Source organism: Colletotrichum higginsianum, chromosome 3 (genome assembly GCF_001672515.1).
Source record: "Colletotrichum higginsianum IMI 349063 chromosome 3, whole genome shotgun sequence".
Classification (NCBI taxonomy): Eukaryota; Fungi; Ascomycota; class Sordariomycetes; order Glomerellales; family Glomerellaceae; genus Colletotrichum; species Colletotrichum higginsianum.
In genome coordinates, this window is record NC_030956.1 from 2230714 (window position 1) to 2258697 (window position 27984).

At 55.4% G+C, this 27984-nt stretch overlaps 5 protein-coding genes across 5 annotated transcripts; 4 read left to right on the forward strand and 1 right to left on the reverse strand.

Moving 5' to 3' along the window:
• Nucleotides 1–1133: 1133 nt before the first annotated feature.
• On the forward strand, nucleotides 1134–1816 carry CH63R_04223 (Upf0220 domain protein; the record flags this gene model as incomplete). Its single annotated transcript, XM_018299198.1, has 2 exons — nucleotides 1134–1226; nucleotides 1394–1816. The coding sequence occupies 2 exons, from the start codon at nucleotides 1134–1136 to the stop codon at nucleotides 1814–1816; spliced, it is 516 nt and encodes a 171-aa protein (XP_018160444.1).
• A 14695-nt stretch (nucleotides 1817–16511) lies between these two features.
• CH63R_04224 (Protein kinase gsk3) lies at nucleotides 16512–17979 on the forward strand (the record flags this gene model as incomplete). The annotated part of the gene is made up of 6 exons (XM_018299199.1): nucleotides 16512–16557; nucleotides 16616–16788; nucleotides 16846–16929; nucleotides 16977–17325; nucleotides 17384–17782; nucleotides 17846–17979. 6 exons carry the CDS (start codon nucleotides 16512–16514, stop codon nucleotides 17977–17979), a joined length of 1185 nt encoding a protein of 394 aa, XP_018160445.1.
• Nucleotides 17980–19412: 1433 nt separating this feature from the next.
• Nucleotides 19413–22002, forward strand: CH63R_04225 (Cap binding protein; the record flags this gene model as incomplete). Its single annotated transcript, XM_018299200.1, has 4 exons — nucleotides 19413–19500; nucleotides 19572–20044; nucleotides 20100–21177; nucleotides 21230–22002. The coding sequence occupies 4 exons, from the start codon at nucleotides 19413–19415 to the stop codon at nucleotides 22000–22002; spliced, it is 2412 nt and encodes an 803-aa protein (XP_018160446.1).
• A 650-nt stretch (nucleotides 22003–22652) lies between these two features.
• CH63R_04226 (Ribosome biogenesis protein YTM1) lies at nucleotides 22653–24175 on the forward strand (the record flags this gene model as incomplete). The annotated part of the gene is made up of 2 exons (XM_018299201.1): nucleotides 22653–22749; nucleotides 22830–24175. 2 exons carry the CDS (start codon nucleotides 22653–22655, stop codon nucleotides 24173–24175), a joined length of 1443 nt encoding a protein of 480 aa, XP_018160447.1.
• A 440-nt stretch (nucleotides 24176–24615) lies between these two features.
• On the reverse strand, nucleotides 24616–27889 carry CH63R_04227 (Sec8 exocyst complex component specific domain-containing protein; the record flags this gene model as incomplete). Its single annotated transcript, XM_018299202.1, has 2 exons — nucleotides 24616–25273; nucleotides 25326–27889. 2 exons carry the CDS (start codon nucleotides 27887–27889, stop codon nucleotides 24616–24618), a joined length of 3222 nt encoding a protein of 1073 aa, XP_018160448.1.
• Between the last annotated feature and the right edge of the window lie 95 nt (nucleotides 27890–27984).

The window sequence follows — 27984 nt, forward strand, 5'->3', positions numbered from 1 at the left end:
GACATAGCTGCGCGGATACGTACATTTGCACCAACCTGTGTTATCAGCACATTGGGTGGCGGCTTTGCGGTCGTCCCCGGACGGGGGTTGCCTGCCGACCATGGTCTCCTGGGAGAAGGCGTATGGGACGACAAACTTGTGGGCTGATGGCAGGCGTGCCAGTAATTGTTAGTGTACTATTAGGACCTCTTGTCTACTTTTGTATGTCGAACGCTCCGAGGAGGCGTAGGATGAGTCCTCAATACAGGTCGGCTGAGATGACATTGGCCAATTCGAGTTTTTGACTGCCTTCGTGTCATTTCGTGTCGTGAGCATAGATCGACCTAGCGCCAGCGCGCATGGGTTCGGGGCGTAGCAGGAATGCCTTCATTTCCTCGTATTCCAAGCCACTAGGGCCGATTCATACTTGCGCCAAATCGGGGGCCAGAATGAGCCTAAAACGCCGCGACAGCCTGGCCCGCACAGATCATATTTACGGCAGAAGACCCACGCCCACGCTGTGTCTTCGTGTCTGATGTCGCATACGGGCCCGGGCTTGGTCGAGTCGAGGCAAGGGAGGTAGAGCTGTAGTTGGTAATGAGGTATCCTAGGTGGATGTAAGATGGTTTGCCAAGCAATCGATACGACGACGGCTCAGGCAATCGCTCTTACGATCCGAAAAGTCATTGACACTTCAATTGCGAAGATTCAAGCAGGACACTACCCTATCCAGATGTGTATGTGTTGCATTAACGCCGTTGCCTGTCCTGATAGCTTTGATACAGACACGCACGTGACCAAGTGTCACGTGAGAAGAACGGAGCTCTTGGACAGGGATCAGGTGGTGGGACCGTGACGCCTCAGCTGTGACGGATCAACGTCAAGGCGACCTTCGTCACCCCCCCAGCCTTATACCGAGCAGACCAACTCCCGCCGACGACGACGCCGGCCGAACCACATCCTCCGGAATCTCGATCACGACATCCACAAACCCATACACACACCCGCTTGTCGAGCAGCCGTAACCTTTTTGCAACCCGCGTGAGAAATAGATACTACGCAGCTCACCCAGTGCCCCAACAAACCGTCACGCGACGGTAGCCGACTTAGCTATCCTACCTACGCACCCCATCAGACAACCAACACACGCAATCATGGAGGAGGAGCGCCTCTGGAAGTTCCGCAAGCCGGAATGGCTGAACAGCGTCTGGGCACGTAACTTTGGCGTCTACGGCGCCGGAGCTTTGGTAAGCGGCGGTCCTTGCCCCGTAATTGTCATCCATTGTCGGGGACGTTTGACCTAGTTGCTCACTGCCTGTCAAACCCCTCCCCCTCCCCCAGAACTCCTATCCCTCCAGGTTCTCAAAGTTGTACTCGAAAAACAGCTGACACTGTCTCCTTCCCGCGCCTTCAGTTCTCCATCGCATTTTACGTCATGCTCGACTCGGCCGTCTGGTCCAAGTCGGCCAAGAACGGCTCCGACACGCACATCAACTTCGTCGACTGGCTGCCCCTTATCTTCTCGTCGTTGGGCATGCTCATCATCAACTCGGTCGAAAAGGCGCGCCTCTCGGCGGACAGCTTCTCATACAGCGGCAACGGTGTGGCGTGGAAGGCGCGCGTCGTGCTGTTCCTCGGCTTTGCAGCACTCGCGGGCGGCATGGCGGGCGGCGTCACCGTCTTCGTGCTCAAGTTCGTCGTCCGAGACGTCGAGATGCCGGCGCTTGGGATGGGCATTGAGAACGTCGTGGCCAACGCGCTGGTCGGGCTGAGCAGCGTCGTGCTCTGGGTCAGCCAGAACATGGAAGACGAGTACAGCTACAACCTCGCTCTGTAAAGGGGTCCGTTTGTGGCTTGTAGAAAGTTCGGTCCCCATGGAGAAACCGGAGATGCATCAGGGCTTGGGGCCATGACAGGATGGTTTTGAAGTTGGAGATGGTGGAGAGACCGAAGGATTCGGTACGACAAGTGGCGGATGTGTAAACCACAACACTAGGACTCCGAGGCGTATGGGTTTGACGTTGGCGGCATGGTAATAGTTTACAGTTTTCATGTGAGCCTTCTTTGGAATCTTTTGCCTGTTTTTTTGTTTCCCTTCCACCTTGATGCTCTGCTACAAGCCAACGGCTTCTGCCTCGTCCAGAAACGGCACTGCCATCTGCAGCGAAGTCGGCATTCGGACGAGCTCCGACAGCAGGCTCAATCTTGCCGTGAGCTCGGTGAGTCAATGGCAAGGAACTGTCGGTATCCCCGGTCGACTGCTGGTGGTGCGGTAGTCTCCTTCGGGCATTGCCTGAGAGACCTCTGGGATAAAAAATACAGCCGCAGTCACAACAACAATTAGAACGAATACCTGTCCGGTCGTTGAGGCCGTGGATAGAAGCTGTAGCGTGTGTAAGTGTAAAATGTCTTAAACCAAAGTGCTGGGTTTGATGCTACATCGGCCTACGATACCATTGTATCTTGTCTAAACGGTTCTGCCTGGCTGTCGTTTCCTCTAGTATGGATGCTGTGAGTACAGGGCGCCGTGGAAGAGGGAAACGAGGAGCAATAACGTAGCCTGCTGTCAAGGGGACAGACCGTCTCTGCTTAAGCCGAGTCCATGTCCCACCGAAAGCTTCCAGTTCTGTCCAGAAGCATCCTGCTCCAGGCCTTCAAGTCTTCTCTCGCCTTTGCCCGTTGAATGCTCTACTTCGGTGGAAGGCCTCGATCGTCGGGTGGTTTCGGTACAAGGTTGACGAAGAATTACGACAGCACTCTGCTGAAGAGAGAGAACGCCGGCGAAAACTCGGCGTCAACAACGGTTGGCTTGCCGTAAACAGGTCTAGAGCCTCGTAAACTGTATCTCGGAACGCAGAAAATATTGACACTAGATGACCGTGTCAACATCTGGACCAGCAGTCCCCCGTTCCGTTCGTTACGCTGCGTCCGTGGGCAGTATCTCGATTAGGCTTCGGGTCCAGTGAAAGCATGCCAAGTACGTCGGCTCACAAGCGTTGGAGTCTCTGACGATCATGATTTTTACAGTCTTGCCAGCAGCCGGTTTTTTGGAAGTCTGGGGGCAAGCTTTGGGTTCGTGGTCCATTTCTTCGAGAAGGCAGAGAATGGTCCTGTGATCGGAAGTAACGATCCATATCGTCTTGAAAGACCACGGCGTGGCCACCGGCAGCAGTAACTGCTTGGTGATCGCCACAAAGCGCCTGCGGAAGCGACCCAGACATCGGAGCCTCTGGTATAGCCGTTTTGGCCTCCCTGAGCTCCTGTGGAGTAGCCGCAATTGTAGAGACTCGACCACACAGGGATGTGCTTATCGTCCAAGCTCAACAACAGGCTAGGGGCGTTGCTGAAGACCTGTCAGTTAATGTTTCTCGTTGTTTCAACACAAACCGCCCCAGTAGCAACACCGCCTCCTGAGTTAACCAAGCAATCTCAAAAACGCTTAGACGTGTTGTACGCAATATGCTAAACCTTTGCAGGTTGTCCAGAGATTAAACTGGTTGGTGGAGACTAGACTGTCTTTATGCATAATGGCTAATACACTCTTTGCTTATGGGCGGGCCGCCCTGATGTGTGCTAGCCAGGCTATTGGGACATTCCATACTCTCTTGTTCTACCAGGCAGGGGCGAGATAGATGAGAGTTCTCTCGTATACCGAGAATCACGGAGGACCCTATAAGACAGCCAGCCAGCGTCCATCAAACTTCCCGATATCATGATGGAGTTTTCGCCGCAACTAGCTAAAAGTTATCGAGGCCGTACCGCAAGGCCATATATCGTATGGAGGGCAGATTGTACCCTCGCGACAGTGAGCCGGAAGACATGTCCTTTAAAGTAGTCGCTGGAGCCACAGCTATGCAATGTCGCCACGACACAACGTGACATGTAATGTTTTCTGAACTAGTCTTGCCCTGAGAAAGCAACGAGACGCAGAGTCAACGTGGCTACCAAGGCTGACATTGGTATATCGGCGTTCGTTACCCAGTTGGTGCATGAGAAGCGACGCTGCCATCCAAGGTAGGAGAGAGTGTAGACGACGGTGTGGTTTCTCACGCAAATACGGAACAATCGCAACCCCATCCCCCCCTCTCCGACACATAAAGGCCTTCAAGTTAGAATTAGTCGATTAGCACGTCGACAAGCAGAGAACGACGCGCAAGGCGGGATGAAGTTGATTCCGCCGACACCCTTCTTAACAGGCAAGAACAGGTCTCGACAGTGGTCGTTCAAGACATCGTATCATTTAAGACGACACCATCCGGAAATGACATCGCCCGACATGGTATTGACTACAGAAGCCTCTGTGTGCCATTGAGTAAGGACCAGACGCTCAGGAACAATACCCCGGCACGACGTCACGCCGTCTGGAAATAGGAATAAGTGACGCACGACGGAGAACACGAGACCGCGCAGTTTTGCCCCAGGAGGATTAGAAGAACCCCAAAGGCACCAGTCCAAACGGCCAATCTATCATAGTATGCCTCCCATTTGCTTCGGTTGGTCTTCAACAGAAAGGGAACGCATCTTCGTCACCTGATGAGCGAGGTCCATACCGCCTTCTCCGGTTGAAGCACTTCGAGTATTATTTCTCAACCAGTCCACGACGTCAAGCCACTCACCAGGTCTATCACGATCATGTCACAAACGGAGTCCGCGCAGTTCCTGCAGAACGTTCCACCCAACGCATATCCGATGTCTTGACCGAAGCCCCCTAAACCTCTACCCACGAAACGTTCGGCAAGACTGCCTTTGCGAATCGGCCCCCCTTACGGCATTCGTCACCGAATCATCCCAGACCTGAAGCATGTTGGGCGCCCCTGGAACTGGCGAGAGAGACATCGGGAAGCCCCTCCAATCCGGCTCGATGAGAGCCGGCGCAGGAATGAAAACAAAAACGATGCAGAGTCGCGGAAGAGTTCCAGAATCCGGCCAGCCAAATCCAAACCCAAGACACTTGTCTCAAAGAACTGGACCGCAAAGGCGCGAATCCTCGTCGCTGAGTAACACAGGGGAGAGCAGCCGCTGTCTCGCTCAGAAACCCAGTCAACAACATAGCGGTGAATGGGAAAAGGGGAAATTTGTTGGGACAGACCCAAAAGGTAGGGGGGGTGAGAGCCTTCCTCGACCTTCTGTCTTTTAAGCAAGCCCGTCCGTCGGCGAGCCACGGTCAAACAATTGTGTGCACCGAAAATCGGCCAGAAAATCTAGATGGACAGACAGACATGCCAAAAAGGGTAGTTGAGAACTTTACGCCGAGAACAGAACATTGCCCTCGCACTCACAGGCCTTGTTGCAGAACCGCCCGTCATCGGCAGGTAGCAATTAGCAGTGTTACTACACCCCCTTAGACCCGGGAGCCGCCGCTTGCTTCCGACCCTGTTGGGCGGGAGACGGGCTTTTGCACCCAGCGCCATATGCGTGAGAAGGGCTTGATCTAGGGTGCCACGACAAGACTCGGCTCGCAGGCAGCGACAACGACTGCGTCTGCGAAGCACGTGGGAGGGCCTCAGTCCATCATACCGTCAGTTCCTCTGACGCCCAACTTACTTCTGCCTCCCTTATCAGCACCACGCCTCGTCTTCTCCGGTCAAAGCCTTTGGTATCGCGACAGACGACCGGGGATCGTTTGAGGTTGTCGCCAGCCTGGATGGGGTGGTCCCTTCGGGTCTCACCTTTGTCTAGTGGGGAATCAATCGCTCACAAGCCTGGCAAGTGCCGCGCCGTAGGGCCAGATCAAGGGTCGATGGGAGAAGCAGCCGAAGATTCCATAGCGAGTGAAACAGAAAGCCACCGGAAGATGTCGCTGGCACCATCTGGACGGGGCGCTACAGCTGGTTCCCGGAAAGGCTGATAGCGCACTGCGGCGAGGCGTCCGAGGCAACTCGATAATGCAGGTGAATGAAACATCTTTGCGGTCGTGACACAGAGCTCTGCAGCACAGAATCACAGAAGGAGCAGAGCAAACACAGCCATGCCGACCTGTATGATGTATCGTGCCGGCGCAGGGGTCGAGTTTGGTGGTGGTGATACGGGTTTAGCTCAACATGCAGGTCGACCGAAGTGGATGAGGTACGTACAGTAGCTCGCCGGCGACCAGTCAGGGTCTGATGCTCCAGACGGTCTCACGAAGACCAGTAGGCTGCAGCTGATCTCTTAAGTGGCGGGCTCGTCGTAAGCACGACAGGATTGACGATCTCTTAAGATTCAATCATGGGCAAGACCGAGCTGGCTTCCGCAACATGCTTCGCCAGGGACAAGATCACCGATGGGTCATACGATTCGAGCCAATGCCGGGCCTCGCGCATGTAATCCGCAAGGGAACATCAACGATGATGGGGATCAAAGAGGAAGATGAGTCTTAGTCTTGCCCATCAGATGATGAGGGTAGGTGCATGATTGCAACCTCGAGTTGGTGTGTACAGCCTGAGGAGCTTCTGCAGCTTGGCCACCATCAGTTGTGATAGAAATTCCAATAGTAAGATGCACGTACCTGGCTGAAGATTGAGCACCACATACGGCAACGCAACCTCACACAAGGCCCTTGCAAGCTCGAACGACAAGGGGGATCAGGGCCTGTCACCGGTTGGACATTCACTGCGTAAGGCGTCGTTGTTGTTATCGACGGATGGTCAGAGGAAAGCCGGTCTCGCTCTCGTCCCGAGGTCGTAAGAAAACATTGATGTTGCATTTGATAACCCACTAGACTGGGTGCCCTGCCTGCTCGAGAGTGACATCTGACGCATGCTGTCAGAATAGTATTATTCCGTCTGATATGCATCCGCACACCCTGCAACGGTGATCGGTGAGGAGGCAAGGACCGCTGCGTGATCCAAGCGGAGACAAGGATTCCACATACCGAACGTCTCGGTGACGGCGGGAGATGTGTTGAGGAATCTAGTTCAGTCAGAGTCCGGTCTGAAAAAGCCTCTTTCGGAACTTTGTCTTTTGCCCACTCTGCCATGCCAGTTTCTCATGCCGTAGAAGAACTGACAGGAAAGCTTTGGTCCATAACAGTTGTCGCTGAGAACGAGGAGAGGCAAGTATGTGCTCACGTCATTGTGGTGAGGGCGACTGGAAGGACATCGGAAAATTTGTCGGCAAGGCTACAACCTAGTCCGGTTGGACAGAAGGCTCTGGTTCTGAGCAATATCACCGTGTGACTAAATATATACACAGGTGGAACGCGAACCCTTCAAGCTTACAAGTCAAAAACACGGAGCGATCCCGACTTGACCTTACCCACGCCTTCAGCCGACCGCAGGTGTGTGCAGGGGACAATGAAATAGGAGCCTTTTGCCTCAGAGTAACACAGAGCTGGAGCTGCGACATTGACGTTTGAATCGAGGCAGTGTTTCGTATCACATGCTGTCGTCCGAAGCGGCGTTGCTCAAGATTGGGTCTCGTTTCCGCGGTATTCGCGTCCACGAACTGTACTGTAATAGCTTCTTCTCCGGACTAATTTGGCAGCACCTGCAAGTACTGATACTGATTGGAGGACGGGCGGCCCTGGTCACCGGCGACTTGAGGTGAGTCTTGGTGGCTGCCGCGGAATGAGGACCCTCACCGATGAGAAATTGGTCCATTGAGAGCATGAAAGCTGGAATAGTTGGGGGAGGATTCGTCCTTCCGGCACGCAAAGCGGCCTTGGGGAGCCCCACTGAGATGCTGCTGCTGCTGCAGGCGGCCGTTGCAACTTGGCATATCCATGGCAGAGGGAAGGAGGAGGTCTGGTGACGAACGGTCCAATGACGAGGACCACAAAGAGTGTGCCCTGACCATTCCGATGCCCGTGCCGCACAAAGGCTGGCAATTCGGGTCTGTTGTCTCTGCAGTTGGAGCAGGATTGAGATCTCTCCACTTGCAACCGAGAATGTGTGACGAAAGGGAGCAGCAGCAGCAGCAGCAACGCCAGCCGCATCGCTGACTGGACGACAGTGTGCCGTGCCGGTCTTTCTTGCGGCATGTCTTCCGTCCTTTCCACGCACCGCTCTGCTTGGGAGCATCCGAGACCCCGCTCTCATCAAGCGCGGGGTACGCGGGGCTTCAATATGTACTGTACCCTCGGTTTTGGGTTACCGAAGACGATCTCCTGAACGGCACACGGAGATAATTGAGGATGTCGGTCTTGTTGCAGGGTCCAGACGGAGGCCAAGAGACTTACTGGCGGAGTGATAGCGTAGCTGCCGTCAGATATCTCATCTCTTCCCTGTCTCCAACGGGCCAAGCGGGAGCGGCATTTTTAATATGTATGGTCGAATGCCATACGAAGGACGACCGGCTCTCATAGACCACTTGCCGTTGGTTGAGTGCAACATACACCAACGTCAAACCATGCCCTCTCTTCCCTTCCCTTTCCTGAAAAAGGCTACATCAACTAGTGTATTCGTTGGTTGGCGGCCGGACGGAGGAGACTCCAGGGTCATGCAGCTGCGGCGAGAGGAATTTGGTGATGAGGTGTAGTGCATTCCCGCTCGGCTCAGGGATTCGAAGAATGGCCTGGGCGGGCCAGTCAACGGGTGCATGCGTGACAGGGGCCCGGCATGGGAACTCGCACGCGGCGGTCCAACGACAGGTTCCGTCTGTGCGTCTCAACCAACAGGAATGGAGCCCCTTCTCCCCTCTAGAGATGCTCTGCAGGCCTTGGATGCAAGTCAAGCAAGGCCGTGATGAAGCGCATACACGCACTCAGGCGTCATGTAGTGTATGCGCGGATACGCCGCACTTTGGGGCTCACGTGGCCGCGAAAAGCGCATCGGATCGGACGTATCAGGTAGATGCACAACCCAACCCGAAAGTAGAGTCGGCATTGGTGGCGGGCCAGCCACGGTAGCCGGACAATGATCGGCCAGTCAGTTGCGAAACTTGAATGTGACTTTGGGCGCGACCTCGTGGTGGCCAGTTAATACCGCACTGTAGGGGGCAGGTTTGTTGGACGCGCTGCAACACCAGCCAAGCCAGAACAGACCAGGCCGGCTGGTTGACCAATCCAGGACGACAACTACAGGGACAAGCTAGCGCCAGCAGCAACTGAGAAGGCGTGGATTAGTCAGGATGGCCCACGGCTCCTTAATAACATGCTTCATGCCATCCAAAAGGGCCAGGAAGCCAGCCAGCAGCCCAGCTCAGCGAAGGAACAACGTGCGTTGTGGCTTCGCCGGAGCAAGGCCCGCCGGTCGTTTGCGATGGTACGCTCGTGGGATCGACAATGACCTCAGCCCAGCCGGAGAGTTTCCCAGGACGATCAGAGGAGGAAAGCATGTTTCGTTGCGGATGGATGGCGGCTTATGTGAGGCTGGACCCCAAACAACCAAGTTTGTAGTCCCGTTAAGGCAGCTCGCGTTGCCCGCCCCTCGGAGGTTTCAGTTCGGCAGAGATAAGGCACCGGCTGCAGACCGTGTGCCGGGGCGGCGGGGGGAGGTCGGCGGTGATGGATGGTGGACGTTGGACAATGTTTGTCCCGGAGTTTGCGAGTCCGATGACGAAGAAGGACCGAGAAGGGGAACGCTGTCTCGTGCCATGGCAGACATTGCTCGATTTCCAGTTCCGGCCTGGTGAAGCTCTGTTTGGCGGCGAGAAAAGTTTCAGACACAACCTCGCGACCTTTGGTCTTGGCGGCGAGTCCGACGGTCGTAACCTCCTGCCCCTGCCTCGAGTGTCACGAACGATTCGATGCCTCGTCCACCAACACGATACTGACTGGCAATGAAGGCGACCCCAGGCGGCCGGAGTTGGAACCGAAGGGTCGCGTTGTCGCCTCGTCCGGGAAGTCTATGGGGGAGTCGCCCACCGGCCGGCCTAGATTGCGACCCCTTTCCAGACGGATGCTGGTCATTCGTTCATGGACACCAAGCTCCTCTTCCCACGCCGTGTCAAACTTGTCCGTAAGTAAAAGGAAAATGGCGGGTTCGGCACGACAGGCATGGCGGTAAATGGGGCAGGGAGAGGAACCGGAGCCACGCGAAGAAAATTGATCAGATGCTGCTGACCTCTCGTGGCCCAAGTTGAACCTAAAATCCACCATTAGCGTCGCATGAGAAGGTCATGAGACCTGTTAGTATCCAGAAAAAAGACAGACCGAACCCTGGGGCTGCGGCGCAGGACGGGCCAGGTAGAGAGGTACCTTAGCTAACAGTTCCCACAGTCGACCTACGGAACCCATAGCGCAATCCACCAACACTTCAGGTGCAACTTGCGAACCCGCAGCCCGCGATGCAGCAGCAAGTGAGGCAGATGAGAGCTACCCCCCCCACTGTCAAGCCCCTTGGCCGCCTCCCCTGTGCCCCCAAGTTCCCGGTCGGGCGAGGCCTTGTAAGCGGTTATTGGATGACATTCCGCCGCAGGCCGGTCTAACCGTTTACAGGTGAGGCATGTCACATGCTTTGGGAGCTTAGGTAACATGTACACCCGGCCTCCTCGCCATAGGTGCCATACACGCGATTACGGAGCACGTGGACAAGGGTGTGAACAAAGGACAACGCATCGTGACGAGAAGAAGTTTGCGAGAGAGAGAGAGAGAGAGAGAGAGAGAGAGGGTCGGTCGTCTGAACGAAGAAGCAGACGAAAATAGTCACGTCGCTGCTTGCTGATGTCCAGAATACTGGTCAGGAGGCTCAAGATCCAATGCGGCTCAAGCCAGTTTGCATGATTCAACGACGCAGGACTGCATTCAGCCTCCCCTCATCGAGTCCCCCCCCCCCCCTTTCTCGCCGCTGCCATTGAGCCATTGTTTCTGTTACTACAAGGTTTGGGCGCACGTCCTATTGAAACTCAAGCCCCAAACAATGAGCCGCAACTTGAACTGGCCATGACGTCGAAGCTTTTCGCAAGTAGTAAAGCCTTTGGAGACAAGATGGGCTACGATGGGCTACGACTCCGAACCAGTTCATGGCGAAGAGCGCAGTGTGGGCGAGTGCTAAGACGAGTGCCAGCGTAGCCATTGCGCTACCGATGCTCGAGCAATAACACAGGCAAACGTTGGATGGAAGTTAGTCAAGACCGTTTGACTCCTCTGCGACAATCGCCAGGTGGTCGGACGAATGATTGTCATGTTTGTCCAAAGTCAATGGTTTTGGCCCCTCCCCCAATAATAGTGTACTGTAGCCCAAACCCACACATTGTCAGGTAAGGTCTGCCGATCTTGACCATTGACGCACTTCGCCCTGTTGCTCGTAGATTCCTAAGCAACGCTAAGCGGCCCCCAATCGCATTGCCTGCATCTCGAATCCGGCGGAGAAATTAACACGAGAGGGAAATGCTGCCATCGTACCTAAACGAGAGATATTACAAAACCTCCACATGGCCCTGATAAAAAAGGGCATGTACGTGGATGGGATTCGCGTCGAGTGTTCAACCGTCTAGGTTGTCTCTGCGGTACTTCTGACCTTGGAGAAAGAAACACCAAGAAGTCGAGCTCCACCTCTACCACCGTAGTGTGCTGCGCCCCTCCTCAACGAGACGCGAGCCACAACCGCAACTCCTCCTGGACTCAATGCCCCCGCACTTGGCCCGTCTCCTCCACACATAGGCACGTCGTCATAGGTTCTTGGGACAAGTCTCTTTGGCGGGGTTGGGGACATTGCAAGGAGGGATCAGTCAGACTAGGCGGGTAGGAGCCAGAGCAGATGCAGAGTGTCCGTTTTGTACAGATAGAGAGGGAGATGGAGGCAATAAGCGACAAGCGCGGTGACTCGATTGCTTTCCCCTTTTCTCCCACTTTCTTGGTCATCCGTCGGCGACAGGCAAGCCACAGAAGCTCTGACCAGCGACTACCCAGCATAGCAACATTCTCCCACCCCCTCCTTCTCGAGGCTCGGCGAGGTCTAACCCAGTGAACACACCCCTGGTCGTGCATTCGAAGATGGCCGAACAGAAACGTCAGAGATCGCTGGGGCGCACAACTCCATCCGGGTGCAGTACACATGCTGCGGGCGAATCCCAATATAAAAGAAAGCAAGACGTGAAAATTCTTTTCGCATCCAGCGAGCGATACGACCAAAGGGATCTGCAATTTTGCTGCACTGGTGCTATACTTTCTCCTGTGTCCGCAGCCCCAAACCGACAAACGTCAGTAGCAGCTCGTTGTCATCTGCATGTACACAAAGAGAGGAGAAGAAACAACTGCGACTCAGTGTCTTATGCTCGGGCGGTCCTGTCAGCAACTGTGAAATCCGACGGTGAGAAAGGCGATGGAAGTGGGGAAAATGGAGACGAGATGGCAGCATCACTTACCCTTGGTGGATGAACCTACCTTCTTCGATTAATCAGTAAAGCCAGGGTTGACTGCCATTCAAAGGCGGGAAAGTGCATTCTCATGTTTGCCGAATCTTACAGACATCGCGTGTGGTCGGCGAACGGACTATGACTGTGTTACCGGTTGTCGGGGGTGGCGATACCTAACCCTGCTCCTGTCTTGACGCTGCCTTGGTCTTTCGAGCCGGGAGATTCGCTGCAAAGTTGCGGTGTTAAACTGGGCATGACCTGTCGGAAGCGTGCAGGGCCAATCCTAATGGAGTCCTCCGCCTTCTTGCCTATTCGCAGCAGGCCACTCAGTGCGAGGAGAAGGCCAAAAGAACCAAATACACAATCCAAGAGCAGCAGACTGCCTCGGAAGGGAGGCGGACAGCAGGACCAGTGCAACGGAGGACTGGCTTTTTAGACCGGAGCGGAGGAAAAACGAAGTTCAAAGGTGGAGGAACCGTATGAGGTCTGGACCCTGCAGAATCGGGGCAGCTCAGCCTTCGACAGTCGGCTGGCGTCCTGCAATACTAGACTGGACCCAGTTGGCCAGCTGGCAAGAAGGTACCTACCTACCTGATAGGCGCCCCCAACGACCGACAGCAGCTTTTGCGTAGTGCTGGGTGAAAAGCCAGAGAATGCAGAGAATGTGAAGAGCCAGGTGCACTGAATAAACAATCTTCAAGTTCCCAGGCTTTTTCGCTGTTTATATTTGGACACTTTTCCACCTGTGAATGATTGGATTGGTTGACATCCGCCAGGGGAGGGGGCAGAAGTGTGCCCCACCAGAGCTCGGTCTCCCCTTCCCTCATTATCCGCTCTGGGAAAGAATTATCATCGAATTCGATCACCAGCCAACGCTTGACGAAGGATTCAGACATATAAGTAAGTGTCTTCATTGGGGCGGGCTAGGGCGGGCTCGCAGGTGCAGAGACGACATGGTTGTCACAAACAAGTGAGGTCTCTTCAAGTCAGGTCAGTTAGGCACACAGACGCATACTCGAGACGACATGGGCCAGCAGGCACAAGGAAGCAACAGAAATGCCAAGGTACGTACCGATCTGATCTCCTGGTGGGAAAGTGCCTGACAGGAGTCAGCAGGAATAACAAACAGCATGAGCACCCATTGGGTTTTTGACTTCCGCTTGCCGAGTTTTAGCGCCTGCTTCCCCGTCTCAAAAAGTGCACATGAGCAAGCCTGGTGCAGCGGGTCCTTGTCCGGAGGCGACAACGATGAAAGGCTAAGCACCCAAACCGGCCAAACCAGTCCAGCAGCGTGTCAGTCGTGGCTCTGCTCTGCAGGTCTCACCCGCCAAACCACGACCTCGATTGACTGCACTTGCCACTGCGCTGCACTTGCGTCTGGCTGCGCTTCTCAAAGTTGACATCGTGCATTCGTTCTTCCGAGTTCTTTTTTGTGTGTGTGTGTGTGTGTGCGTGTGCGTGTGTGTGAGTGTGTGAGTGTGGTGTTTTTGGCAAACTAGACTTTTCCATTTCAATTCCGGCCGAGCGAGGAGGGTCCAGCATTGCCAGGCAACACCTCGTTCTCGCTGTGTTCCCGTGCTAGAAGGGAGGAGGGAGGAGGAGGGACCTAGACTGTCTTACCAGTCGCTGGGTGTGAGTAGTGACTGGAGTTGGGCCGAGACTTGGGTGAACGTCCCCATTGTCCTCTTTTCAGTTGGTAATCTACTCGTCCTGCCCTCCACTGAACAATCTTGTTAAGACACAACCTGTCCCATCCGACTCAGCTCACTCGGCGGACCATCTCGCGAATCGAGTAGAGTTGAAATCGACTCAACAGACTGGCTAGATTTGCAACCCAACACCACCTACCTCCAACAGCAGGGGAAAATAAATCCAAAATTAAAGTCTACTAAGTTCCCTTGCGATCTGCTTGCTGTGCCTGTGCCATGCGGTCACTTTTGTGCTTCCATGCTTTCCGGCACCTTGAGGACGGCGTACCAGCCTATCCTCCTCGAGTCCTCTATGCCCAAGCCCTCCGCGCAGATCGTTGTCTCTCCAATAAACCCCTCGTCCCTTGATGGAATGTTGCGAACGACTTTACCTATTCTACGCCATCGTAGCCGTTGGACCCTGACCGGTCGCAACGCCGTGACATACCCTGGGATGGAGTATATCGGAAGAACTGGAAGAAGCAAGAAGGACAGGAATGGAGATGAAGGGGACACGCAGCGCGTTTACTCTGAGTGCGCACCTCGAAAACGCGACCCCTAGACAATGTGGAAAGAAAACAATGCCAATGGGAAGCTGATGAAGTTCTAACAGTCATATGGCAAAGCATAAATGCGATTTAGCAGTAACAGCAGCAGCACATTAACTTACTGTTGGTGATTTCCTATTCCATCTTTTTTACTCTTTCATACATGTACACCAATCCTCGTTCCCGGGCCACCACAGGTAGGTAGGTAGGTACTTGCTTCCTCGCCACCCCTGGACCAGGTTGTCATTGGACTTGGGTGGACTTGGGACACACTCCGTCATTTCCTTGTCCAGCTGCGCACGCTAGTCTGCCCTGCCGTGTGGTCCGCGAGGCCTCAAGCTGCAAGACAAGAAGCATGAACCACCCTGGCCGCCCCTCTTTGCAAAGTACCTCCCTACCTTTCCTGCTTTCTCCTCCATCGACCAACCCACCTCGCGCTTCTCCAAACGGCGCGACAACATCCTCCTTCTCCCACTTCTCGGGTACCCAAACTTCACCACACGTTTCTCGTGCATCACCCCCTCTCTTTCTCTCGCGCTCTCTCCCTTCCTCTGACAAACGGCCTCCGCCCTCGATATCCATCGTCTCCAAAAAAAAAAAAAGAAGGACAATAAGGGACCTACCAAAGGAAAAAACAACAGCCACGCAGAGCTGTTGACGGTCCGCCCCATCCCGCGCTGCACTCGAAACGATTCGGCTCTTAACTCACGATCTCGTCTGTCTTCGCTTGGAGAACAGCTGTCTCGGTCCAGCCGCTCAAGCAGTGCAGCCACCGCCTCTGCCCCCTTCCTCTCTTCCCACTCCTACGCAGCCACCCGGAAAGCAGCACAAGACAAGAGGAGGTTCCTCCTTCTCTTTTTCTCCGTCGCCCAATTTGCGTCTCACCTCTTTCTGCAATACAGCCTCTACAATTGCCAGTGTCTGTGAGTAATTCTCGCCCTTCTCATCCCAACCCCACCGGTATACCCTGCTTGTGTTGCACGGGGACAGAAACACCACGATCCTTGAGCTTGGTCGGCCTGCCCCTCAGCGACGTGCTGTGCCGTCATCACCACATTCCCCCCTTTCTCACCCACCACCGCCTCCTCCAGCACTCCCACCTCCACGACCCCCCCCGACACAATCACAGCCCACCGTGCCTCGCCCTATCTCGGCCCGTCGTCACCAGTTCGTTTGCCTCCATACTAGAAGTAGCATTTGCTCTGCTGCTGTGACCTATCCTCCCCATGTAAGGATTATGTCTGAAGCTGCCTCGCGCTACCGGTCTGCACGTACCTGGCATTTTTCCTCTGCCTGAGCGAAAATCACCTCACTGCGTACTGCGTACTGCATGCATAGCGCTGCGCATATACTCACTGCCCACCCACCCCCCCTCCTATTCTCTCTGTCCTGTCTCGTCCTATTCCTGTCCTGGCTTGTTCTGTCCTTGTCTTGTTCTCTTGCTCCGGCTTGCCCTGCTACCTTGCCTACCTTACCAATAACCTCTGTTTCCTTCGCTCCTCTCGCATCGTCGCCATCATTCATATTCCCCTGCCCTGCCACTTTCTTCCTCTCTCCCTGTCAAAATACCTTCCGCCCCGCACCCATCGTCCGCCATCCTCGTTCATCACTGCTCGTCGCACGACACGCCAGTACCCTGCCCATCTTCGCCCCATCACGATCGGCATCTTGATTTTTCTTACATCTCTCTGCCGCTCTGCTAATGAAATCAACCAGCTCCTTGCTGATTGCTCGTCGACCTCGATAGTGCAATTGATTTCAGTACTTGGGGAAGCCTCAAAACCCGCTATCCGACACGAATCCGCTGCCGGTGCCGCTCAGCTCGTCTCTCGACCACACCTGCACTCTTCTCCTTGGGCCTTGAAACGAGCAATTGGCTCGTCGGCTTTCAATTTGTCTCTTGTGCAATTACCCTTGCACGGCTTCCATATCAACGAAACACAGTTGTCGTTCCTTGCTGCCCATCACGGCCCGCCTTCGAGTCTCGGATCCGTTACCCCTCATTCCCGTCGATTTCCCTTCGCCCAACGTCGGCCAACTATAGCAGGGCTTTTGCCGTGCTGACAACACCTCCCGAGCCATGGCGCAGAATCGCCCCGCCGCCTTCAACACTCTCAGGATGGGAGGTAAGCTGCGGCAGTTCCCAGAAGCAATTCTTCGGTGCCATGCTAACGCGTACTGCAGAGGTTATTCGCGAGAAGGTCCAGGACGGGATCACTGGAGAAACGAGAGACCTCCAGTACACGCAATGCAAGATTGTTGGCAACGGCTCTTTCGGTGTCGTCTTTCAGACCAAGCTTTCGCCGTCAGGAGAGGATGCGGCTATTAAACGTGTCCTCCAAGACAAGCGATTCAAGGTATGTAAACCTCTGCCGTTCGGCCTTCCGGTCACGATGCGCTGACAGCAACACCAGAACCGTGAACTTCAGATCATGCGGATCGTCCGGCATCCCAACATCGTGCAGCTAAAGGCCTTCTATTACTCCAATGGCGAACGCGTAAGGAGCCTCCGGCAGCAGAGAGTCGCCCAGCTAACCCAGCGTAGAAAGATGAGGTTTACCTCAACCTTGTACAGGAGTTCGTGCCCGAGACGGTCTACCGCGCCTCCCGCTTCTTTAACAAGATGAAGACGACAATGCCCATCCTGGAGGTCAAGCTCTACATTTACCAGCTCTTCCGCGCCCTCGCCTACATTCACTCGCAAGGAATTTGCCATCGTGACATCAAGCCTCAAAATCTCCTTCTCGACCCCACGTCGGGTATTCTGAAGCTGTGTGATTTCGGCAGCGCCAAGATCTTGGTCGAGAACGAGCCAAATGTGTCGTACATTTGCTCACGATACTACCGAGCACCGGAGCTTATTTTTGGTGCCACGAATTACACCACCAAGATCGGTACGTGAATTCATGCTGGGCCTAGACATATCGCAGTACTAATGTGTGAACCCAACAGACGTGTGGTCCACTGGCTGTGTGATGGCAGAGCTCATGCTTGGACAACCTCTTTTCCCCGGAGAATCAGGCATCGACCAGCTTGTCGAGATTATCAAGGTCCTTGGCACGCCTACACGAGAGCAAATCCGCACGATGAACCCCAATTACATGGAACACAAGTTCCCGCAAATCAAGCCGCATCCCTTCGCCAAGGTCTTTAGGAAGGCGGATGCGAATGCGATTGATTTGATCGCGCGCCTCCTCGAATACACCCCGACAGAGAGACAAGCCGCCGTCGAGGCCATGATCCACCCGTTCTTTGACGAGCTGAGAGATCCTAACACCAGACTGCCTGACTCCCGACACCAGAGCGGCGAGATCCGTGATCTACCCCCTCTATTTGACTTCAGCCGCCACGGTATGTGCCAAACCAGAAGATGGTGTTGTTGGCCACCACCCTTCGCGTCTAACACGTTTATAGAGCTTTCGATTGCCCCGAGCCTGAACCACCAGCTGGTGCCCCCTCACATGAAATCAGTCCTGGCCGGAAGGGGATTGGACATTGATAATTTCACTCCGATTCCGAAGGCCGACATGATGGCCAAACTGGATTGAGCAAGCCGGAGTTCTTATCCAGGGACTTGGCGCACTCGTGGACCGTCCCCAACCCTTCTCGGCTACAGACCTACTGTTCCACCAGCGCATATCGAGATGGAACTTGTACACGCGAGCGCAGGGGCATCGGCCTCGACCCGCAGATCCGACCGAATGATGATAAGATGCTACACGTGCAATGACGACCAGAGGCTGAGCTGCGTCGATCGCTCAAAGTGCAGATGCTTACTGGCTAGGACGTGCGAGGTGTTTGTGCTTCTCAAGAAAATCAAGCGTCTCACGTTGACACGGTGGAGGCATTGCGAGAATTGGCCCATGGATGCACGTCTACTTTGATTATGCGACTTGTTGCTGACCGTTTCCCTGGGAGGCTGCATCGTTTGCAAATCGCAAAAGAAGAGGTTCTGGACCACATCCTGACATACGACCCGATATGGCTTTCACTTTGTTCTTCCTCATGTTACCGAAAACGCTTCCTCACGCGACGGGCGATTGTCTGGATGGTCCAAGCCCACCCTTTTCTCGTCTTTTCATCACTTTGTCAAAGTCAAGCGGGACTTCATCACCTCTCGGCACTCGGTAGATGTGAGGAGGACTTGCTGTGATTGCTGTGAAGGTGGACCCTTCTATGGTTGTTGGTAGAGAATGGCGGAAGGCTTGGATGGAGTTGGGATGCCCTCTCCTGCTTGTTGGGAGACGGGGGCGGCAGGTCCGGGTTGGTATTAGGCATGATTCCGAGGAAAAGAGTTCGGCTTTCTCTGTTTATTCACGGCGACGCAACGATGGCGAGCCAGGGAGGTCAATTAAAAGGATTGGGACTGGCTACTTTGCTCAGACAATGGGAAAGAATGCTGTTATGAATCTATCTGGCTCAGAGTGGCCCAGCAGGACAAGTGCGAGGCAATCCACTCTTTTCAATCTAAACGATTGCCTCGCGACGGTTCTCTTACCCCCCTCTTCTCTCCTCCGTGTCCTCCCTTCGTCTCGTAGAGTCGGATGTCAGTGCTGCTTCATGATAAAGTGACAAGATGCCTTGCACTAGGTAACGAAAGGATATGCTGAATTGAGATGAACTTTGCTACTTACCTAGCTGGGTTGGTTAGGTACTTTGGAGCTAAGATTGGTTCTACCTTCTGTGTACTACCTTTGGCCGTGTACCCAACTCTTTATGCCTCAGGCAAACATGCGTCGCCTGCCTGTAGGCAGGTGCTTTCGGGGCCAGTAGACGCGACAGTCCACCTCTTTGCAGTGCGTCGCTAGCAGGGGAAGCTTGTCTCCCTCCGCCATACCCAACTTTTACTGACGGATCCTATCACCTACTTCGAGGCTACGGATATTCACCAGAACCTTCAACAAAGCCAATCCATTGACCTTCGCAAACGATCGGCACTTGGCGGTACATTCCCTGGTCAATACAATCGTATTTCGTTGACATGGGCGACTACGAGAGAAGGCGCCACAACGGTGGCGGCGGCGGCGGCGGCGGCGGCGGATACAACAACAGGAAGAGAAGGTATCGAGGTAAGCTGTCCCCTGTTTAAACTCGTGGCCCGTTTCTGCGCAAGCTCAACAATCGCCTTTGGCGACGACAGATGACGATGACAACGACCACCGACAGTCGCGACGAAGAATCGATACCGCGCCTCTGCCCGTGAGGGTTCGCAGACAGCTCCTCTCTCTCGCTGAATCACCTCTCCGCCGGTGGCATGACGAGGTCCAGGGCATCGCTCACGTCGTTGCCGAGAACGCGGAGGACGTCGAGCTTCGCGAAAGCTTTATTGGTCTTGTCCTGCAGCTATCGTTGGAGCAGCCTCTCAAGACGCCCTTTGTCGCTGGTGTGATCCTTCTGGTGAACACGCTTAAGCCCGAGATTGTAGACGAGATCTTGGCGAAGCTGAGCGCCGCGATTCAAGAGAGGATCCTATCCGGCGAATGGCGGGATGTAAAGCTCTATCTGAAGCTGTTGGCTTGCTTGCAGAGCTCTCTCGACGGCGAGGGAGTCTTCCCCGTCCTGGAGGAGTTGTTCGGCCGGGCTGTCGACTTGCAAACAGCAAGCTCTGATGATGTAGGCACCACCCTGAACCCCTTTTCCGCTACTTGAGATGGCTGATTTTCTATAGACAATTGGCACCGAGCTGGTTAAGATAATACTTCTCACAATCCCGTACATTATGGCAGCGGCCCCTGGTCAGTGGCAGCAGAAGGCCGCCGACCTCATGGACAAGACAGAGATCATTGCCTCGGAGCCTCACGCGTTGCAGGCACTCATCGACCCGTACATTCCGGAGAAGGAGGATCAGCCCACTGGCTCCATGAGCGTGATCGCATTGCTCCAGAAGCAGCTGCAGCATGAAGCAGCAAACGGCTGGGAATTGTCTTGTCTTCCTAGACCCTGGAAATTGCCGCTCGAGGAAATCGAGGCACAGGAGAAGCTGGACAGTGCCACGAAGCACAGCCTCCCCCCGATCGCGGTTCCCGAGAAAATCGTCGCTGGTTCTCGGCCTTTGTTTCCCGAAGTCTACTTCTCGGTATACAGCAACCAAGAGGTCGAGTCGGTGCCGCCTGTGACGGACATCGCTGCTTCGCTGGTAAGAGATGGATTGGTTGATACGATTAACATTCTGGACTACAACCGTAACGTCACTGCGCGATACCTCATCGACTTAGACTGCTACTTCTCCGACACCACCTTCGTCAAGCGAGCCACTCCTTTCGACAGACTAAGAGATATTGAAAGCGGCCGCTCAACGTGGAAGCCTGAAGACGTGGCCGTTGACGCCGTCTTTTCGCAGCTCTTTCAACTCCCCACACCTGAGCATAAGCTCGTTTACTATCACTCAGTTCTCACCGAGGCGTGCAAGATTGCACCCGCGGCCATTGCCCCCAGTTTGGGTCGAGCAATCCGGCATATGTATCGCAACTCGAGCCGTATGGACCTCGAACTCTCCCAGAGGTTTGTCGATTGGTTCTCGCATCACCTAAGCAACTTTGGCTTCACTTGGAAGTGGACGGAGTGGGTTGACGATGTCTACCTGCCTGACCTCAATCCTCAGAAGGCGTTCATCATCGGCGCATTGGATAAGGAAATCCGACTCAGCTTCGCGCAACGCATCAAGGGCACGCTTCCTGAGCCCTATCAACCCCTGATTGGACCCGAGAAGGAGAAGGATGTCCCGGATTTCAAATTCAATGATGACAGTGAGTAATGATTCTGCACTTGGTGCCTATCCGAGGATCTAACATGTACTAGGCACTCCATTTGCAGCCGAGGGCCGCGAGATTGCCGCGTTGCTGAGACGTAAAGCACCAGACGAAGAGTTCCAGCCGATCATTGAACGGATCCACTCACTTGCGATAGAGCGCAGTTTGGATCCTTTGGTGACAAGCACTGACATTTTCGTCACGGCCGTCTGCTGGGTTGGATCCAAATCACTCAGTCACGTCCTGGCGTGTATTGAACGCACCAAGGACCGTCTGCTCGATGTAGGCGCGGCATCCGAGGTGGCTAAAGCCCAAATCATCACCGCTGTCATGTCATACTGGGCGGCACAACCCGGCGTTGCCATATCGATCGTCGAGAAGCTCCTAAACTACTCGATTCTACTGCCCACCACAGTCATCGAGTGGGCTCTTGTGGGCGGCAATCACGTCGAGGGACAGTCTTCGGGCGATGCCTTGGCGCAACCGCACGTCTTCGAGCTGGTGTTCGGAACCGTGGCCAAGGTGACGGGTCGTGTCAGGCAATTGTTGACAAAGGAAGCCGAGGCGGATGAAGAAGCAAAAGAGAGGGAGACCAAGGCTATGCGCGACCTGTTCAAGTCTATGGAGGATGCTTTGGTGAGCTGGGCTTCGGGCAGCAAGGACGAGATGATGGAGGAAGTGGATGGCGCCGGCCAGCGCGACGCTCTACTCCGCCGATGGGGTGAGAGATGGCTGAGAGTTTTCCGACGAAGATCGGCCATTGAGGAGGCATTTATCCTCGAGGCGAACAAGGAGCAAGCTACTGCTGCCAACGAAGTCTAAGCCATTGGACCCCCCCCTCCAAATAAAAAAAAGAAGAAAGGCAGCGAGAAGGAAAAAGTAGAAAAAGGTTTGGCGGTGGATCCTCTCTTTTCTCTTCGGGCAATATGTCTGCAGTTTGTATGATTACACAAAAGGGTCTGGTGAAAAGGAGATCATCAGGCTTTCGGCCTCAAGCAGGTAATGCAAAAATACACACTTTCCCATATTCTCCCTACCTTTCTTGGATTCTTTATACGATGCCTCGATTGGCTTTGTCTCACTCTCAGATGCCGGGGCCCTCCGGGGTCCCGCTTTAGTAGCTCTTATCCTGGTACACTGGATGCGGGGCACTATTAAGTCTAGCAGCGGTCAATTTTTGCGCTGAAGCACTGATTGGATAGGCATGGTACGGCGGGGTTACAGATTTCTGCAAGGCTGACAACCAGCTTCAAAAAATTTGGTCGGGGAAGGTCCTGGTGAGCAACCAACATTTCTCATTTTCAACTCTCAACAGCACAATCCGCCCTCGAACAACGATTTCTTAAACACACAATCTATTGCAAGAGACGCTGGAACTCTCTTCTCGGATCCCATCTTTCGTCATCAAACTTGATCAACCCAAGAACCCCCTGGATATATATATATCTCCTAAAGAGTCTCATCAGCCCATAATGGAGTCCTCAGCGGCCCAGGTGAAGGTTAACTTCACGACAACGCACGAAGACCTTCAGTTGGATGAGAGCAAGAAACAATTGATCGTGCCGGCAGGTGTGTACCGAGTTATCGCAGGGGGCCCAATGGGGCTCTTTTGTATCGACAGAAGCTGACATACTTCTCCCTTTCCCCAGACATCAAGCGATATGGCCTGTCAAGGATATTGAACTCCGAGTCGATGCTCAACACGTCGTCGCCCGTGCCCCTTGACTTCCTCGTCAACGGAACCTTCTTGCGAACCACGATCGAAGAATACCTCAAGGAGAACGGCCTCTCGCTCGAGACGACCATCACCCTGCAATATGTTCGCAGTCTGCTGCCCCCAGTCTACGAGGCCTCGTTCGAGCACGACGACTGGGTCGCTGCCGTCGACATCCTCTCGGCCACATCGGCCGCGGGCCGCTGGTCCGGCGACGCCCTCGCCCACGGCCAGGACCGCATTCTCTCGGCCAGCTACGACGGCCTCGTGCGTGTTTGGGACGGTTCCGGCCAGTGCCTGGCGACGTCCCCCTCGACCCGCGCCGGCGGCCACGCCAAGCTCCTGACGGACGCCAAGTTCCTCTCCTCGTCGCAGATCGCCTCGGTCGGGCTGGATCAGAAGGTCCTCGTCTGGAAATACACAGAGTCGGCCGACCGCTTCTCGGGCGAGCTCAAGCCAACGCTCGAGCTGCACGGCCACAAAAAGATGATCAACTCGCTCGCCGTCCACGGTCCCTCCAAGAAACTCCTCACGGCCTCGGCCGACGGCCGTGTCGGTCTCTGGCTGGCGTCCAAGAAGGGCAGCCCGGACGTCGACGCCGACGACATCCCCGCGACGCACGCCAGCAGCGTCAAGCGCGCCAAGCTCTCCAACTCGTCCGTCACGGTGCCGCAGAAGGGCGCCCTCGCCATGATCCACGCCCACGCCGATGCCTCCGTCACGGGCGCCGCCTTTCACCCGACCGACCCCACCGTCGCCTACTCCGTCTCGGTCGACCACACCCTCCGTACCCTCGACTTGACCACGGCCTCCGTCGTCTCGACCCTGACGACGCTCCACCCGCTCCTCTGCCTGACGCCCATGCCGCGCAACTCTTCTCTCGTCGCCGCGGGCTCCGCCGCCCGTCATGTCGCCCTGCTCGACCCTCGCGTCTCGGCCTCGGCCACCTCGGTTCTTACTCTTCGCGGCCACGCCAACATGATCTCGGCCCTCGCGCCCTCCCCGGACAACGACTACAGCCTGGCCTCGGCTTCGCATGATGGCACCGTGAAGATCTGGGACTTGCGGAGCGTGCGGCCCGCCACCAAGGACGAGGGCGGCGGCAGCGCCAGCGAGGCCGTCTACAGCATTGGCAGGGAGTGGCTGAAGGGCAAGAAGACGCCCGCCGGCGGCGAGGGCGCAAAGGTGTTCGCCCTCGCGTGGGACCAGACGTGGGGCATCGTCAGCGGCGGTGAGGACAAGAAGGTGCAGATCAACAGGGGGAGGGATCTCGTTGCTTGATCGTGAGGTGGTGTTAAGGGAGGTGATGGGATGTGCGGGGATAAAGAAGGGTGGGCCGCCTTTTCCGCGGTGGAAAAGATCGTAAAGATATTCATGGGGTGCGTGTGGGTTAGTGTGTACATGTCGGTTGGGAAAAGTTTGCTGGCATCAAAGAAAAAAAAGGCTATAGACTACAAGAATAATACCCCCAAAATCTGTTCAAGACAGGCAACGTAGGACGCTTCGTGATACATCCGACGACGGCGAAACAGTTCACAGTTTGCACCGTCTGCGTCGCGTGATGGAACAGATAATAGGCCCACGCCCGGACGACGATGATGATAATGACGACCCCCCCACCCCCTGAACTCCTCGCAAGTTGGAAACATCCTTGAACCCAACCAGGAAATCGCGATGAGCGTCCCATCCCCAGAACACTAACCCCTGAAGACATCATTACTTTAGGTCTGCCACATGTGCTCGCTGAGCCCCAGCATCTTATCCGCCATCTGCCTCTTGGCGGCGCTGGCGATCCCCCGCTCCGGGTTCGCAAGCTGCTCGCTGAAGCACAGCTCCAGCAGGGTCCGTAGCTCCTCGTAGCCGAACGTGTCAGCGGGGTCGGCGTGCTCGTCCTTATCCTTGTCCTCGCGAGCCTTTTCGACGATGGCGTCGGGCCCCTTGTCGAAGAGGGCAAAGTAGTTTGACGCGCGCGCGAGGTCGACACCCTCCTCGACGTTCTTGAGGTTCTGCTGCAGCACGAGGATGTTGAGCTGCATGCGGCCGCAACCCTTTGCGTTCATGGGCGACACGAAGGCCGCGTTGGTGACAAGGTACGCATTGATCAGCAGGCCCAGGCCGGTGCGGATGAAGGCCGTCTCTTTGGCGCGGAGGTAGCGCGCGATGGTCTCGTCGTAAAGTACGAGGTCCGAGTTGAGAGTCAGGATCTGCGGGTCCGGCTCCGTGACTTCCTGGTCAAGGAGGTAGGGCGCCGTGTCGGTGGAGAGCGCAGTGCGGAGGGAGTAGATGATCTCGCAGCGGATCTCCATATGGAGGGTCAGGAGCGCGGTGGCGGCGAGCTCTTCGAAGGACGAGACAATGCCGTCGAAAGCCCTATCGGTCCTGTTAGCGGGGAGAGGGTCGAAACGGAGGGTGTCGGAAAGGGGGAACTCACTGGACGGTTTCCTGCGTCATGGGGAGATACACAGGGCCATTTTCGTTGGTGGCTTTGTTGGGGTCGTTCATCAGCGTCCACCGCTTGCTCGAGCCTCGGTTTAGGTGTGGGCGTGACGAGTCTGACTCGTTTCGAGTGATGTGACGGAGACCCGAGATCTTGACCGCGAGCCATTTCATGCTAGTGTACAGGAGGCAAAGCGACGAAATGGTATCCTTGTCTTGGATGATGTCGGCCATCTCCATGCGCTTCTCGTTAGTCTGGACGATAAGCAGACCGACTTCCTTCTCCAAGAGCTCACGCTCCAGCGTATCCGATGTCCACAGTTGCTTTATCGTCTCTTGGACATCGCCCTCTTCCAGGGCCATTGCTGCTGACATGCGCAGCTTCGTAGGTTCGCCCGCCTGCGCCTGCGTTTTGCTCACGAGCGACTTGTACCACCCGAAGCAGCGATCATAGTATCTCATCATCTGGGTGATGATGAGCGTGCTTAGGGCTTGGTCATGGGGAATTGTGCCCAGCATGCGGCAGAAAGCTGTGACAATGGCAAAGAAGGCAGTTGTACCCTTGAAAACTGGCCGCCTAGCGACTTGGGTCCACTCCTGATCTGTCAAAAATGTGTCGGCTTCGCCGAAGATGGTGTCGCTGAGCTTGCCGAGAGTCTCGTCCAGCTGGGGCTGGAATACGTTGACCAGGAAGTTATCCAGGAAAGACGTCAGTGTACTAGTGGCAAGATCCGAGCCCGGGGGGACAATCATTTTGAGGCGTTGGAGAAAGACGAGGGTGGGTGGAAGAAGCAAACTCATGTTGAAGACACTGGGCTCAACGAGGGACTTGTAGGTTCCGGTCGTCTGCTTGTTCTCCCAGCCCGAGGTTCCGCCTCTCCTGGTGTTGCCGATGTCCAAGACCGGCCGTTTCTTGTCAGCGCCGGATTTTCGAGATGTGTCCGTCAGACCGGGGACCGCAGCCCGGATGATGCTCTCTAGAGCGTCGTATTCTGTCGTCATATCTACGGCCTTTGGGTCGCTGTCGGCGAACTTGAAAAGATGTTCCCGAGCGGCGTCCTTCTTGCCATTGATGTTAGCACCTGGCTTTGGTGACGTGCTGAACTGGTACACGTCGGCGTCTGTTGTAACATAATTGTGCAGTAGGGAACGGATCTCGTTTTGATATAGGTTCCAGAGCTCCTTGAAGCTTCCCAGCAACGCGCTGTTGTTCCCGGCACCCTCCCGCCGGATGAGCGCCTTAATCGACTCGTGGAACACGCGATGACCCTCGGCAATGGCCTCGAACTTGCCAAATAACGTCCACAGCAGGTCGTAGATGACGTCCGCTCTCATCTGCGTCTCCCGGTTGCCGTAGATGTGCAGCCCTTGGGTGTTGGCAGAGCCGCCGCGCAATGAGCTTGGATGCCGTTGGTCGACCTCCCGCAGCGTCTCGTTGACAATTGTAAACAGCTCGACAGGCAACCTCTGCTTGAGGGTGTCGACGGCGGTCTCCAGCCTTCCCAGCTTGTTTAGGGACTCTACCAGCAGAGATACGTAGGAGAACGTGTCAGCCTCCGGGTTCTTAGCTGGATCCTCGGCCACCGTCCCTTCGAAGTCCATGGCGTCCAGTACTTGGTGAAATGGGGCAATGGTAATCGATTCGTAGTTGCCCTCCTTGAACGCACCCTGGGTCTTGGCTAGGTTCTGCCACCGCTCCTGACAGTAGGGCGACTTCAGGTACAGGTGTTCGTGAAGCTCCTCGACCAGAATATCCATAATCGCCGTGTCTTGGTTGGCGAGGTAGCCCCGCAGATCACTCAAGGCGCCAATGTCGTCCAACTCCGGTTTCCGCAGCTTTCGCAACGCATTCTGCAGCACCTCGACTGCGCTCAGGAATCGCTTCTCGGAGATGCGTGCTTCCAGCTGGTCTGGCACCAAGCGCAGCTCCTCCAGCTCGTTCAGAGCCGTGAGAAGCTCGTCGTAAGCCTGCGATGTGGCCGAGAGCTTTTTGAGGTCAGGGTCCGACGTGCAGAGGCTCACTTTGGAGGTCAAGAGTGAGTCCTTGAGCGCGCGCACTCGCTTTTGCGACGCCTGGATACTGCCCTGGATCTTGTGGAACGTCCCGATCGAGCTGTTGAAGCCCTGATGGTGCTCGTGTACGATTCCTTTGAGGGAGCTCTGCAGGTATTCGTGCGTCTGTCGAAACTTGTTATAGTCGTGGGCGCGGCCGACGGAGCTGGTATCGAGGAGCTGGAGGGCAAGCTGAACGGGTACACAGTCGGTCTGGCACATGGCCGGCCACTCCAGCTTAATGTGCTCGAGTACCTGGCCAATCTGCCGCTCGGCAGTCGTCTCCTGGATACGCTCACGACTGCGAATCGGCGGCGGTCCTCCACTTCGGAGGGAAGGAGGTGATCGCGGGTTCATCGTCGGCGGTGACCCAACGGCGTACCGGTCGCCTTTGTCGCTACCGCTGTAGCCATCGCCGTACGGATCGTAGTCTTCTTCGCGCCTACCAAAGTTGCCGTAGCCGTTGCCGTTGCGGTAGCCACCACCACCGCCGTACCGGTTCGACATGATGGAGGCGCGGGTGTGGGTAGCGATTTAGGCGGTTGGGAGGGAGGGAAATCGCATCGCGGATCGGGGTATCTAAGAGTTGGCAAGTTTGGAGA